This window comes from Oncorhynchus mykiss, chromosome 21 (genome assembly GCF_057628025.1).
Source record: "Oncorhynchus mykiss isolate SJ-2025 chromosome 21, ASM5762802v1, whole genome shotgun sequence".
Classification (NCBI taxonomy): Eukaryota; Metazoa; Chordata; class Actinopteri; order Salmoniformes; family Salmonidae; genus Oncorhynchus; species Oncorhynchus mykiss.
Window position 1 is genome coordinate 39,867,281 of NC_143042.1, and position 15,169 is coordinate 39,882,449.

The 15,169-nt window shown below is 41.6% G+C and overlaps 2 protein-coding genes and 1 pseudogene across 2 annotated transcripts; 1 reads left to right on the forward strand and 2 right to left on the reverse strand.

The window, feature by feature from the left end:
* Positions 1–164: 164 nt before the first annotated feature.
* LOC149973244 (uncharacterized) lies at positions 165–5,123 on the reverse strand (annotated as a pseudogene).
* A 6-nt stretch (positions 5,124–5,129) lies between these two features.
* Positions 5,130–8,232, forward strand: LOC149973245 (uncharacterized). The gene is made up of 2 exons (XM_090214641.1): positions 5,130–5,324; positions 5,516–8,232. Exons 1-2 carry the CDS (start codon positions 5,259–5,261, stop codon positions 5,906–5,908), a joined length of 459 nt encoding a protein of 152 aa, XP_090070767.1. The 5' UTR covers positions 5,130–5,258; the 3' UTR covers positions 5,909–8,232.
* A 344-nt stretch (positions 8,233–8,576) lies between these two features.
* LOC110500561 (uncharacterized) lies at positions 8,577–13,672 on the reverse strand. Its single transcript, XM_021577972.3, has 3 exons — positions 13,388–13,672; positions 11,215–11,475; positions 8,577–10,339 (listed from the first exon to the last, which is right to left on the reverse strand). Exons 1-3 carry the CDS (start codon positions 13,556–13,558, stop codon positions 8,780–8,782), a joined length of 1,992 nt encoding a protein of 663 aa, XP_021433647.2. The 5' UTR covers positions 13,559–13,672; the 3' UTR covers positions 8,577–8,779.
* Between the last annotated feature and the right edge of the window lie 1,497 nt (positions 13,673–15,169).

Sequence of the window (15,169 nt, forward strand, 5' to 3'; positions counted from 1 at the left end):
ATTTTTGCTACATTAAATACATGCTTAATGACGTGGACAAGTATCCTGCATCTATTGTAATGTGTTTTGGAGAAAATGGGGGTCATGTTAGCTGCTTCTGTTCTCTATCATATAGAAAGGTTTAATGGTAGTATACCGATTTAAAAAGTAAACATGCATGAATGTAGTATGACAGGAACATATTACAACTTTAATCACAATTCCAAAATAACAATGAATGTCAAAGCATTGTCAGAACGAAAGTTACAAGTTGTGCCTTTAACCTGCGTCCTCCCAGGGGCTTCGTTTAGGAAGGGGTATTAGATTCCCTCCAATATTAGAAAGATAAATTGTTTCAAGTCAAACAAACCAATACAGCAGCCTCCTCTCAACAACCCTGAACCATATGGCTTCTGAAATGTATGATATCCTTATATTTTTTGCCACATTTCCCACAGGCGTGGAGTTCGGTCACAGAGTGAAATTTTGCTACATGGGTTTTAAGGTAGGACGCCAGAGCAAAGGTTTTACTGCAGTAATCACAGGTGAACGGCTTCTCTCCGGTGTGCAAGGCCAAATGGACTTTTAACGATTCGTGTTTATAGAAACCCTTGCCACATTCGTCACAGGTATAAGGGGGTTCTTCGGTGTGTGTGCGTTCATGTCTCTTGCGCTCACGTTCACCTTTGAAGCCTTTCCCACAGTAGCTGCACGCTAACGGCTTGCTGGTCAGGTGCGAGGCTTGATGCATCTTTAGGTACCTTGACCGAATGAAGGTCATTGGGCATTTGCCGCAAGCATACGGCTTGGAGTCCGTGTGAGTCTTCTTATGGTCGCTAAGCGTATACTTGGTTTTGAAACACATCCGACACTGAGAGCACTGGAATGCTCTCTCTTCTGAATGAACACTTGCGTGAATTTTCAAATTTTCTTTTTTTCCGAAGCACTTCCCACATGTTGGACATTGGAACGGTTTCTCTCCCCTATGGACTGATGCTTGGTGCTGTTTGAGTTCGGAAGGAGACTTGAAACCTTTTCCACACAATTCGCAACGGTGAGCTCCTCCTCCGCTGTGAGTTAGCTGGTGATTCTTGAGGTATTTCAGCTTTACGAAGGTTTTTGGACATTTGTCACAAGCATATGAGTTTGAATTTGAATTGTGCAATATTGTATGTTCCTTGAGGCCATTTTTACTTTTAAAATACTTCTGACACACGAGGCATCGGAACGGTTTCTCTGTTGAATGAACGCTTGCATGTTTGTCCAAATAACTCTTTGTTGCAAAGCACTTCCCACATGTTGGGCATTCAAGCGGCTTCTCTCTCCTGTGGACCACCAATTGGTGATTTCTGAGCTTCCAAGCAGTCGGGAAACATTTCCCACATAATTCACAACAATAAGGTCTCTCTCCTGTGTGAGTCCGTTGATGCTGTTTAAAATTACATAATTTCTTAAAAACCTTACCGCAGTCCGGACAGAGGTACTCTTTCCGGGTGTTGGTAGTCTTATGTTGTTTCCTGTTTGGCCTTGGCTTTCTGTTGTGAAGAGATTCGTCACTCGAGGTTTGTCCGGCATTAGCATTCTCCTCCTCCCATTGGTCATCATCTGCGTTCTCCTTACTTCCGTCTGATTGTGCCACCATGGGTGCTTCTGTTCTTTTCTTTTCCCTCCTGGGTATAGTGGATAGCACAGAATCCCCACTGAGACTTTGTGCATCTGTACTTAGGGCCTGAATGTCTGTAGGCCTGCTTTCTGCCTCTCTGTCTGTTGGCCTACTTGCTTCTTGTTTGGCTGTATTTGGCCCCTGTTTGTTAGACTTAGTGAGTGAGGAAGGTAATTTTGCCAGAGATATAAAGCATTGTTTCATCTCTATGGTTTTAACTCTGATCGTGGTCTCCTTGCAATTTGTAGTCTTGTCAGCCTCATCAATGGGAGTTGGCACTTCAACCTGGGAGAAAAAAAATTGATTGGATCTCCAACATACACACACACAGTCACAGAGCAGCACCCCTGGTTCAGGTTATGGAGTTAAGTGCCTTGCTCAATGGTACAATGGCAGTACATGTCAGTCCAGGTATTCAAGGATAATAACAGTAAAGGGCTCATGCCCACTGATAACGTCAGCCCCCTGGACTGCATAATTCATGCAAATGATGGGGGTCACCTTGGGGTCATGATAGGGGCTGCACCAAATGATTGATGTATTATAATAATTGATTATGCTTATGTTGTATTCATAGAAGGGAAAGGGCTATAAGACCCTCCCCACTACATGTATAGGTTTCTGGACCACAGATTAGCAATATATGCATTATAAGATTATTTTCTAGTCTCTGCCTCTTATAAGAAACGTTATGAGCAGATGTGAGAGCCATTGCGGTCAAAACAGGGTGTCTGTGATAAAGCGCCTCAAGGCTAAAAGAGATACATAGACACAGACCCCTGCAGGGGAGTAAATAGATAAGAGACAAGTTAGACATACCACTGTAAGCCACACGGGAATGGAAAATTACTGCTGAGCCCTTAGAAAACACTGGACTATTGTTTTCTCCTGCAAGTTTGTATAACTGTATATGCATGGGCTTGGTCTCATGAGTAGAAGGTGTTGACATAGGCAGTTACATCACTAGGGGTTGACTGCACGTATATTAAAGCAACTTTGACCTGTTTTATTTTGCAGAACTTACTCTGAAACATACGTGCCGTGTTTCCGTTGTCAACTTCTGTCTGCAATTGCATTAAAAGGTTTGATTGATTTACTGATTTCGCCAATAAGCCAAAGATTGACAAGGAACCTACACAAACGTGTTAAATATAACATACCTCCAAATCCTCTGCAAACTCCGGTGAATATGGTAATCCCGTCCATTCCTGCTCTTCCAATGTCTGTGGGGTTCTTCCCACTGTCTTTTCAGGTATCTCCTTACCGTCAGTCATCTCCAATAGCTTAACTTTCAGAGATTTAACCTCACTTTGACTCTGGCATATCTTTGAACACAGAGCTGCAGTACCTTTGGAGATCAAGTGGTTGATTTTGATAATAGTCTTTGTCACGAACTGTTTCATCACACATTTCAACTGGACCTAGAACAAGAAAACATATATAGATATATTTTTCATTCCACAACAACCTGTTTTCAAGCTGTTTAACTATGGATAGAAAACGAATTAGCTCATACGTTAAAGGGATAATCCACCCCCAGAAATGAAAGTCCTGTCAATTTGAGGATAGTAACGTAAACTCACCCCATTCCGTGCAAATGTGCGCAACCGCAACATTCAAACGAGGCTACAAAGAAAACTAATGGGACTGTAGCGACTGTGTTGACTTCAAAATCGGGGGTGTGAACTAAGTTTCTCTTCAAGCGTTGATCGACATGGTAATGGCGCTATAGTATTGGAGAAATGTTGAAAAAAATGGACCCTCCGTTACATCTAGACGTGTCATGTCGTAACGTACAGCACGCATAAAGCATATATTTCTGTCTTAAAATCTCTCTCCACCAGGTGTAGCACTTCTCTCATCCTTTAAAAACAAGAAATGGACAGTGACGGGGTAAGGGGATACCTAGTTGTTTTTTGCGTCATCATTGCATGCGATCATCATTCTCAAAGCCGCTGTTTACTTGTAAGATCACTTTAGTACCGCCCAAAAAAAACGATTCAAATTCGACACAAACCTTCAAATAGGTATGTAATGACACATTATATAAACTCTTTATAGTGTTTTATTTACATTTTAGAGGCGATAAGGTGATAAGTTGGACAGATCGAGTGAAAAAAAGCAATTTTCCCCACACGACATCTCTCCTTCTCACTATCACGCATTAGTTTCGCTTCCCCACCCGCCATTTTTAAAAAGACCCTACGGGCTCATTGCCTGCTTGAATTATGCAGAAACGGACAGTGTTAGGTCATGTAATTGCTTCTGTTGGAAGGGGTAGAAATTGTGCTTTACAATGGTATTGACATTACAGTTGATCTGGAAGTATTACTTTTTGGGGGAGCTAAAATAAGGGCAATTGTACGGACCAAGGCGATGTACGAGTTTACGTTAGTATATTTTCTATGAGTGAGTAAAATAACTATTTTCTCCATAATTTAACTTCTAAGTGGTCCGTTCTCACCACTGGAGATAAAGGATAACAAACAATCACATTTTATAACTCTTAAATAATTACATGCACTCCAGATCGCCAAACCAGCCAATGTATGGTAAGGGTAGTGTCTAGAACACACCCATCTATTTATATCGTTAAAACAAATTATATATATTTTGCTTAGGGTGTGTTCGTAAATTCAATCTGGAGTGGGCTCTGGGCCTTCGTAATTTTACTCGCCCTAGCAGAGCTGGTTAGGCTATTTTCATGTTATCCAGAGCATTGGTGACTAACTGTACAGCTAGCAACAATTTAATTACGCTTTTCCGCCGTGGTTTACTAACACTGGCCATATTCAAGCGGTGTTGATCATTCGTAAATTCATCCGTTATTCTGCACTCTGTCACACTCCGATGAGTGCTCTGAAATCAGAGTAGATAGCCAGAGCGAATTTACGAACGGACCATTTGATGTGTTCTATCTAAACAGCGTACCAAATTAGTAACTACCATCATGCAATGCGCCCTTTGTGTCTGTGGGAAAGGTCCGTTGGTGCCATAGCAACGTCTGTACTTTGCATTGTCTGCCTCAGAGATTAACTGCAAATTGAACATGGTCTGATTGTAGACCCCTAAATTGATAGTGCAGTGTGTTTAGACGATTTTACTACTAGCTAACTACTTCACATGCTGGTAATTGTGTTTGGCTACCTAACTAGCCAGCCCAGAGAGAGCATTGCATTGTGGGCTTTGTAGTCGACTTGGACTGCAACAGATTTCCACAACGATTTGCACGTTGATTGTATTAGTGTCATTTAACACTGCAAATCATAGGAAGTAGTGATGTTGGATGGATTATTAAACATTTTATTTGTAAAAGTAAAGTTAGCCACTTACTTTTACCTCCAACTTGGACTCCCCTGTCTTTCCTGCATCGACAATGCCTGTGCTGTGTTGTGTAGAAAAGACTGAGACCGCCATACATTTCTTTTCTTTTCAGTGCAAAATGTGTGATGTGTTTAAAGCTCACTTTTTCTCTCTCCATCTCTCTTTCCTTCACACCCAGGATCCAGGGCGCATCAGGGACAGTCGCTCTACTCTGGTAGGGGGAGGTGGACTAGACTACCTGGGTCGACCTGTTCTGAACAACTCTTCACGACGAGGGAGGGAGAACAGAGCCATGGACAGAGAGGAGGAAAACAGACTTAGGGTGGAGTCATACGTACGGAATAGCACTATGTCTTTGGTAAGTGTGTGTGAGAGGCATGAGGAATCAAGAATTGCATACTCACTTTCTTGTAAATTGCTATGAAAATTAGAACCTTTTAAACGCATAGGTTTAGTATAGGTTGCTAATAGTGATACTCAAATTAGCCCTAGTTATTTATTTCCTCTCTCTAACCACATGGTTACCCCTTGTCTCTGTTTGACTCACAGGGAACCCGTCTCCACCTGCCAATCCAACCCTCTCCCTTCCCAATGGAACAGTCCACCAAGCTGCTGAGGTCCCTGAACGGCAGCGTCATCATCCCAACAGAGGGGGGTTTACATGCACGGAACTCCCCTCTCAGCTGCAGCTACCCTCCTGTCACAGACGACGAACAGGAGGAGGGTGAAAGTGTGGAAGGAGAGCGGGGGACAAGCTCCAGGATGAGTCGTTTAGATCAGGGGAGGTCAGAGGACCAGGACAACAGTTCTCAGATCTCAGACGCGGAACGTGGACACAACCATCACTTCCAGCAGAACAACGGAACGCTGAGACCCAAACCCCGGCCCAACGGCATCACATCCCCACACGCCTCCCTCATCCATAAGGCCCAGATTGTATAGATGGGTCCGGGCAAGAGCTGGTGACGCACTATACGACAAGGTTTGGTCGTGACTTTGGGATAGGCGCTTGCCGGTGTGGTGGCATACCCCGGTGGCAGCCAGTTTACCTCCTTTTCACTTCTAGAACATCCCTTGCCTTCGCCTCGAGCTCTCAGACATTTTTGATCAACAGGTAAAGGTTCTTATTGGTGAACAGATAACGCTTCTGATTGGTGTAGAGATACAAATAAGTAACACATACGTTTCACAGGAGAGGAGCTGGACAAATGAAAAGCTTATGAATGTCAGGTTGCACATAGACCGAAGTAGTCATAATATTTTACTGTATATAATATCACAGCAATAACGATCACTACAGGAAGCATCAAGAGGACTTTTACATGATTTTGTACCCTAAAAAGACTTATTTTTTTACATTTATTTGTATTAAGACTTGATGACAGGACACTGTAACCGAGAAACAAGATTTGAATATCATCAAATGCAGTGACTCCTAACTGAACTCAGCGAAGAGGCATTCAGCAGAAGCACCAATAGCGCTTGCCCGTTTGAAAGAATCCATGTGTAGGTGAACTTTCACCCTCCTTTCCTCTGGATGAGGGGATACAACACATACGACGGATCTGTTCACCCTAAAATTTAGTCCATCTTTCTAACTTTAAGTGTGGCAGGGGTTTATTTAGATATACTCCTCCTTGCCATGAACCTCGATGTGCACAAACAACAACACTTTGAAATCGCTATAGTCTTTGATGCCAAAAGCCAATGAGACTGCATTTTAGCTGTGGAAAAAGTACCCAATTGTCAAACTTAAGTAAAGTAAAGATTACTCAAGTGAAATTCACCCAGTAAAATACTATTTGAGTAACAGTATTTGGTTTTAAATATACTTAAGTACATTTTAGCAATTCCATTTATTTTTTTATACTTAAGTATCAAAATTAAAAGTATTACTCATTTCAAATGTCTTATATTAAGCAAACATGACACGATTTGCTTGTTTTTTTATTTTTATGTACTGATAGACAGGGGCACACTCCAACACTCAGACATAATTTACAAACAAATATTTTTTTGTGAGTTTGCCAGATCAAAGGCAGTAGCGATACCAGGGATGTTCCCTTGATAAGTGTGTGAATTGGACCATTTTCCTGTCTGGCTAAATGTTCAAAATGTGAAGAGTACTTTTGGGTGTCAGGGAAATTGTATGGAGTAAAAAGTACATTATTTTCTTACGGAATGTAGTGAACTAAAAGTAGTCAAATATAAATAGTAAACTACAGATACCCAAAAAACTACTTAAGTAGTACTTTAAAGTATTTTTTACTTAAGTAGTTTACACCACTGCTTTTTAGACAAGAGGTTAAAACAGCTTTGATATGAAATGTTTTACACAACAGAGAGATCCTATGTGAAAGTCTACTAAAACTGAGGATGTAAAAGCATTGTTCTATTTTCTTACACCAGACAATCAAACTGTTATATGCCTATGTTTGTATACATACAGTTAAAAGAGCCTTTGCTTTGTAGGCCAATATGAAGTATTATTATGTCTGATTCTACTGTATTATAATTCATTGAGTGCATCCGAAATGGCACCCTATCCCCTACATAGCCCCTGGTCAAAATAAGTGCACCATATCGGCATAGGATGCCATTTCAGCCGCAGACATGCTATCGACCTACATCTCTATAAGTGGGTTTCTTTCACGCCGTATTCCAGTAAATGGCTTATTGTAGTTCCCTGGTATGTACTGTATGTATGGGATTCATGTGTGGAACTTTGTTGTTTTAATGCACATGTACTTCTTTAGGAGAGTAGCAATATCGTTCTGTTTTCTATATCAATTGTTCCGTTGTATAATACTGTAACACTGATCTTTCTGAGTGAACGTAATACCTACATAGAATGTAAGAGGTTGGAAGTATATACACCGCCCCCTGGTGTGCACCAGTGGATAGTGCAAGAGAGGAAGAAAGTTCAGGGATCTTGTTGTAAGGTCTGCAGACTGAGTTTTACCTGGCGAGGTCACGTGGTCATGTGAAAACCCCTGACCCAACCACGTGCTCCATTAGCCACAACTGGGGCCTGTTCAGAAGGATGTTGATATAGAACGTTCAGATTCAGAAATGTATCATGTCGGACAGACATGATTGGTAGAATAAGGAATTGTGTCAGCTCTATTCATTCTATTTCTATCTGCAACAACTGTTTCACATCACTAAAACCATCCCTGCATATCTTCTAAACATGGAGATGTGTTCATTCAGGGAGGGTGTATGTCTGCTCAATGTATTATTGTGAAATAAACTTCTTGAGGGTTTGAGTCGTGGTTGAGTAGTGACTGGGTGATAGGCCCTATTATTATTATTATTATTGGTTTGGAGTGACTATCATTAAGCCTTATCTGACATTTATCAACATAATTTCAAAACCTGTGTGGTACACTGCCCTACCAAGCAAAAAGACAGTAACTGCTCATTTGGTCGAAAATTAGTTAGTCATTTTTGCTACATTAAATACATGCTTAATGACGTGGACAAGTATCCTGCATCTATTGTAATGTGTTTTGGAGAAAATGGGGGTCATGTTAGCTGCTTCTGTTCTCTATCATATAGAAAGGTTTAATGGTAGTATACCGATTTAAAAAGTAAACATGCATGAATGTAGTATGACAGGAACATATTACAACTTTAATCACAATTCCAAAATAACAATGAATGTCAAAGCATTGTCAGAACGAAAGTTACAAGTTGTGCCTTTAACCTGCGTCCTCCCAGGGGCTTCGTTTAGGAAGGGGTATTAGATTCCCTCCAATATTAGAAAGATAAATTGTTTCAAGTCAAACAAACCAATACAGCAGCCTCCTCTCAACAACCCTGAACCATATGGCTTCTGAAATGTATGATATCCTTATATTTTTTGCCACATTTCCCACAGGCGTGGAGTTCGGTCACAGAGTGAAATTTTGCTACATGGGTTTTAAGGTAGGACGCCAGAGCAAAGGTTTTACTGCAGTAATCACAGGTGAACGGCTTCTCTCCGGTGTGCAAGGCCAAATGGACTTTTAACGATTCGTGTTTATAGAAACCCTTGCCACATTCGTCACAGGTATAAGGGGGTTCTTCGGTGTGTGTGCGTTCATGTCTCTTGCGCTCACGTTCACCTTTGAAGCCTTTCCCACAGTAGCTGCACGCTAACGGCTTGCTGGTCAGGTGCGAGGCTTGATGCATCTTTAGGTACCTTGACCGAATGAAGGTCATTGGGCATTTGCCGCAAGCATACGGCTTGGAGTCCGTGTGAGTCTTCTTATGGTCGCTAAGCGTATACTTGGTTTTGAAACACATCCGACACTGAGAGCACTGGAATGCTCTCTCTTCTGAATGAACACTTGCGTGAATTTTCAAATTTTCTTTTTTTCCGAAGCACTTCCCACATGTTGGACATTGGAACGGTTTCTCTCCCCTATGGACTGATGCTTGGTGCTGTTTGAGTTCGGAAGGAGACTTGAAACCTTTTCCACACAATTCGCAACGGTGAGCTCCTCCTCCGCTGTGAGTTAGCTGGTGATTCTTGAGGTATTTCAGCTTTACGAAGGTTTTTGGACATTTGTCACAAGCATATGAGTTTGAATTTGAATTGTGCAATATTGTATGTTCCTTGAGGCCATTTTTACTTTTAAAATACTTCTGACACACGAGGCATCGGAACGGTTTCTCTGTTGAATGAACGCTTGCATGTTTGTCCAAATAACTCTTTGTTGCAAAGCACTTCCCACATGTTGGGCATTCAAGCGGCTTCTCTCTCCTGTGGACCACCAATTGGTGATTTCTGAGCTTCCAAGCAGTCGGGAAACATTTCCCACATAATTCACAACAATAAGGTCTCTCTCCTGTGTGAGTCCGTTGATGCTGTTTAAAATTACATAATTTCTTAAAAACCTTACCGCAGTCCGGACAGAGGTACTCTTTCCGGGTGTTGGTAGTCTTATGTTGTTTCCTGTTTGGCCTTGGCTTTCTGTTGTGAAGAGATTCGTCACTCGAGGTTTGTCCGGCATTAGCATTCTCCTCCTCCCATTGGTCATCATCTGCGTTCTCCTTACTTCCGTCTGATTGTGCCACCATGGGTGCTTCTGTTCTTTTCTTTTCCCTCCTGGGTATAGTGGATAGCACAGAATCCCCACTGAGACTTTGTGCATCTGTACTTAGGGCCTGAATGTCTGTAGGCCTGCTTTCTGCCTCTCTGTCTGTTGGCCTACTTGCTTCTTGTTTGGCTGTATTTGGCCCCTGTTTGTTAGACTTAGTGAGTGAGGAAGGTAATTTTGCCAGAGATATAAAGCATTGTTTCATCTCTATGGTTTTAACTCTGATCGTGGTCTCCTTGCAATTTGTAGTCTTGTCAGCCTCATCAATGGGAGTTGGCACTTCAACCTGGGAGAAAAAAAATTGATTGGATCTCCAACATACACACACACAGTCACAGAGCAGCACCCCTGGTTCAGGTTATGGAGTTAAGTGCCTTGCTCAATGGTACAATGGCAGTACATGTCAGTCCAGGTATTCAAGGATAATAACAGTAAAGGGCTCATGCCCACTGATAACGTCAGCCCCCTGGACTGCATAATTCATGCAAATGATGGGGGTCACCTTGGGGTCATGATAGGGGCTGCACCAAATGATTGATGTATTATAATAATTGATTATGCTTATGTTGTATTCATAGAAGGGAAAGGGCTATAAGACCCTCCCCACTACATGTATAGGTTTCTGGACCACAGATTAGCAATATATGCATTATAAGATTATTTTCTAGTCTCTGCCTCTTATAAGAAACGTTATGAGCAGATGTGAGAGCCATTGCGGTCAAAACAGGGTGTCTGTGATAAAGCGCCTCAAGGCTAAAAGAGATACATAGACACAGACCCCTGCAGGGGAGTAAATAGATAAGAGACAAGTTAGACATACCACTGTAAGCCACACGGGAATGGAAAATTACTGCTGAGCCCTTAGAAAACACTGGACTATTGTTTTCTCCTGCAAGTTTGTATAACTGTATATGCATGGGCTTGGTCTCATGAGTAGAAGGTGTTGACATAGGCAGTTACATCACTAGGGGTTGACTGCACGTATATTAAAGCAACTTTGACCTGTTTTATTTTGCAGAACTTACTCTGAAACATACGTGCCGTGTTTCCGTTGTCAACTTCTGTCTGCAATTGCATTAAAAGGTTTGATTGATTTACTGATTTCGCCAATAAGCCAAAGATTGACAAGGAATCTACACAAACGTGTTAAATATAACATACCTCCAAATCCTCTGCAAACTCCGGTGAATATGGTAATCCCGTCCATTCCTGCTCTTCCAATGTCTGTGGGGTTCTTCCCACTGTCTTTTCAGGTATCTCCTTACCGTCAGTCATCTCCAATAGCTTAACTTTCAGAGATTTAACCTCACTTTGACTCTGGCATATCTTTGAACACAGAGCTGCAGTACCTTTGGAGATCAAGTGGTTGATTTTGATAATAGTCTTTGTCACGAACTGTTTCATCACACATTTCAACTGGACCTAGAACAAGAAAACATATATAGATATATTTTTCATTCCACAACAACCTGTTTTCAAGCTGTTTAACTATGGATAGAAAACGAATTAGCTCATACGTTAAAGGGATAATCCACCCCCAGAAATGAAAGTCCTGTCAATTTGAGGATAGTAACGTAAACTCACCCCATTCCGTGCAAATGTGCGCAACCGCAACATTCAAACGAGGCTACAAAGAAAACTAATGGGACTGTAGCGACTGTGTTGACTTCAAAATCGGGGGTGTGAACTAAGTTTCTCTTCAAGCGTTGATCGACATGGTAATGGCGCTATAGTATTGGAGAAATGTTGAAAAAAATGGACCCTCCGTTACATCTAGACGTGTCATGTCGTAACGTACAGCACGCATAAAGCATATATTTCTGTCTTAAAATCTCTCTCCACCAGGTGTAGCACTTCTCTCATCCTTTAAAAACAAGAAATGGACAGTGACGGGGTAAGGGGATACCTAGTTGTTTTTTGCGTCATCATTGCATGCGATCATCATTCTCAAAGCCGCTGTTTACTTGTAAGATCACTTTAGTACCGCCCAAAAAAAACGATTCAAATTCGACACAAACCTTCAAATAGGTATGTAATGACACATTATATAAACTCTTTATAGTGTTTTATTTACATTTTAGAGGCGATAAGGTGATAAGTTGGACAGATCGAGTGAAAAAAAGCAATTTTCCCCACACGACATCTCTCCTTCTCACTATCACGCATTAGTTTCGCTTCCCCACCCGCCATTTTTAAAAAGACCCTACGGGCTCATTGCCTGCTTGAATTATGCAGAAACGGACAGTGTTAGGTCATGTAATTGCTTCTGTTGGAAGGGGTAGAAATTGTGCTTTACAATGGTATTGACATTACAGTTGATCTGGAAGTATTACTTTTTGGGGGAGCTAAAATAAGGGCAATTGTACGGACCAAGGCGATGTACGAGTTTACGTTAGTATATTTTCTATGAGTGAGTAAAATAACTATTTTCTCCATAATTTAACTTCTAAGTGGTCCGTTCTCACCACTGGAGATAAAGGATAACAAACAATCACATTTTATAACTCTTAAATAATTACATGCACTCCAGATCGCCAAACCAGCCAATGTATGGTAAGGGTAGTGTCTAGAACACACCCATCTATTTATATCGTTAAAACAAATTATATATATTTTGCTTAGGGTGTGTTCGTAAATTCAATCTGGAGTGGGCTCTGGGCCTTCGTAATTTTACTCGCCCTAGCAGAGCTGGTTAGGCTATTTTCATGTTATCCAGAGCATTGGTGACTAACTGTACAGCTAGCAACAATTTAATTACGCTTTTCCGCCGTGGTTTACTAACACTGGCCATATTCAAGCGGTGTTGATCATTCGTAAATTCATCCGTTATTCTGCACTCTGTCACACTCCGATGAGTGCTCTGAAATCAGAGTAGATAGCCAGAGCGAATTTACGAACGGACCATTTGATGTGTTCTATCTAAACAGCGTACCAAATTAGTAACTACCATCATGCAATGCGCCCTTTGTGTCTGTGGGAAAGGTCCGTTGGTGCCATAGCAACGTCTGTACTTTGCATTGTCTGCCTCAGAGATTAACTGCAAATTGAACATGGTCTGATTGTAGACCCCTAAATTGATAGTGCAGTGTGTTTAGACGATTTTACTACTAGCTAACTACTTCACATGCTGGTAATTGTGTTTGGCTACCTAACTAGCCAGCCCAGAGAGAGCATTGCATTGTGGGCTTTGTAGTCGACTTGGACTGCAACAGATTTCCACAACGATTTGCACGTTGATTGTATTAGTGTCATTTAACACTGCAAATCATAGGAAGTAGTGATGTTGGATGGATTATTAAACATTTTATTTGTAAAAGTAAAGTTAGCCACTTACTTTTACCTCCAACTTGGACTCCCCTGTCTTTCCTGCATCGACAATGCCTGTGCTGTGTTGTGTAGAAAAGACTGAGACCGCCATACATTTGTCAATTTCATCCTCAAACGACATCATTAATTCATCCATAATAGATACCAACTCATTATGGAAAGGATCTGGCTGCCACATCTTGTATTTGGTAGTTAATTATCAACAGCGATTGTTACATTTTTAACAAAGTACAACAACATTCATAGACCGTATGACGATACACCTTCTTCTTCGATGGGGTTTAACGGCGGTTAGCATCCAATAATGGGGCAATACCCCCACCAACTGGACTGAAGTATAAATCCATTGTTCACTGAGTGCACAAAACATTAGGAACACCTGCTCTTCCATGACACTGACCAGGTGAATCCGGAAAGAAAGTTATGACCCCTTATTGATGTCACTTGTTAAATCCACTTCAATCAGTGTAGATGAAGGTGAGAAGACAGGTTAAATAAGGATTTTTAAGCCTTGAGACATGGATCGGGAATGTGTGCTATTCAGAGGGTGAATGAGCAAGACTAAATATTTAAGAGTCTTTGAACACGGTATGGTAGTAGGTGCCAGGCGCAGTGTTGAGTGTGTCAAGAACTGCAAAGCTGCTGGGTTTTTCACAAACAGTTTCCCGTGTGTATCAAGAATGGTCCACCACCCAAAACTCATCCAGCCAACTTGACACAACTGTGGGAAGCATTGGAGTCAACATGAGCCAGCATCGCTGTGGAACACTTTTGACACCTTGTAGAGTCCATGCCCACTGATGAATTGAGGCTGTTCTGAGGGCAAAAGGGGGTATAACTCAACATTAGGAAGGTGCTCTTAATGTTTTGTACACTCAGTGTACTTTGTGATACGAAAAGAGAAAAATGATCCGGCCAACTAACCAGTAGTCACTAGTTACCACAGCCACAAAGTCATAAACCCCACCTATTTCTACAATTATCTTCTTAAAATGTGATGTGAAACCTAACCTTAATCGCACTGCTAACATTATTAAGACCAAAAGGCTAATGTTTCTATATACATTTTTACGATATAGCCAATTTTGACTTTGTGGCTCTGGCAACTAGTGGGAACACAACCTACCCAACACATTAAAAACCCACCACCCCATTCCACTATTTTGACCCCATCTTATCCTACACCAGGACAACGGCCTGGCAGGAACTACCATTCAACACACCCTGTAACTCTTCTGAAGTAAAATCTCATATTACTAAGTACTTCTCTGCAGTTGCCACCACAACACCTATTTTCTGTGACTTGCATTCCATTCCGGTGGTACAGGTGATAACCACATTTAATTTGTAGGCCTATCACTCTGTACTGGAAAAAGTATACTACTCACGGTGAGCCTGTTAGGGTCCCTCACCCTTGAACCATCTTCATCTACTTTCTTCACTGGCTCAGCATAGAACACCTTCTGTACAACTCTGACCCTGGCAGCCCCAACCTGCCTCTCTCGCACCAGACACTTCTGATCCCCAGCAACAAGATAGTGGTTGTCATGGCGCCGTAAGGTAGCCTAGGCAGAGAGCTCTATAAATATTCTACCTATTTTTTTCATAAAATGGAAGTGTTTTTGTAGCTTTTGTTTAAGGTATTTTTTTGGGGGGGGGGGGGGGGGGGGGTTGCTCTAAGGTTTGATCACTATATCCTGTGGACTCAGAGTTGCAGGATCATGATGAAAAGTCTATATTTTGGCTTGATAGCTAGGATTCTAATAAAGTGGCTTTTGGATTCCAAAAA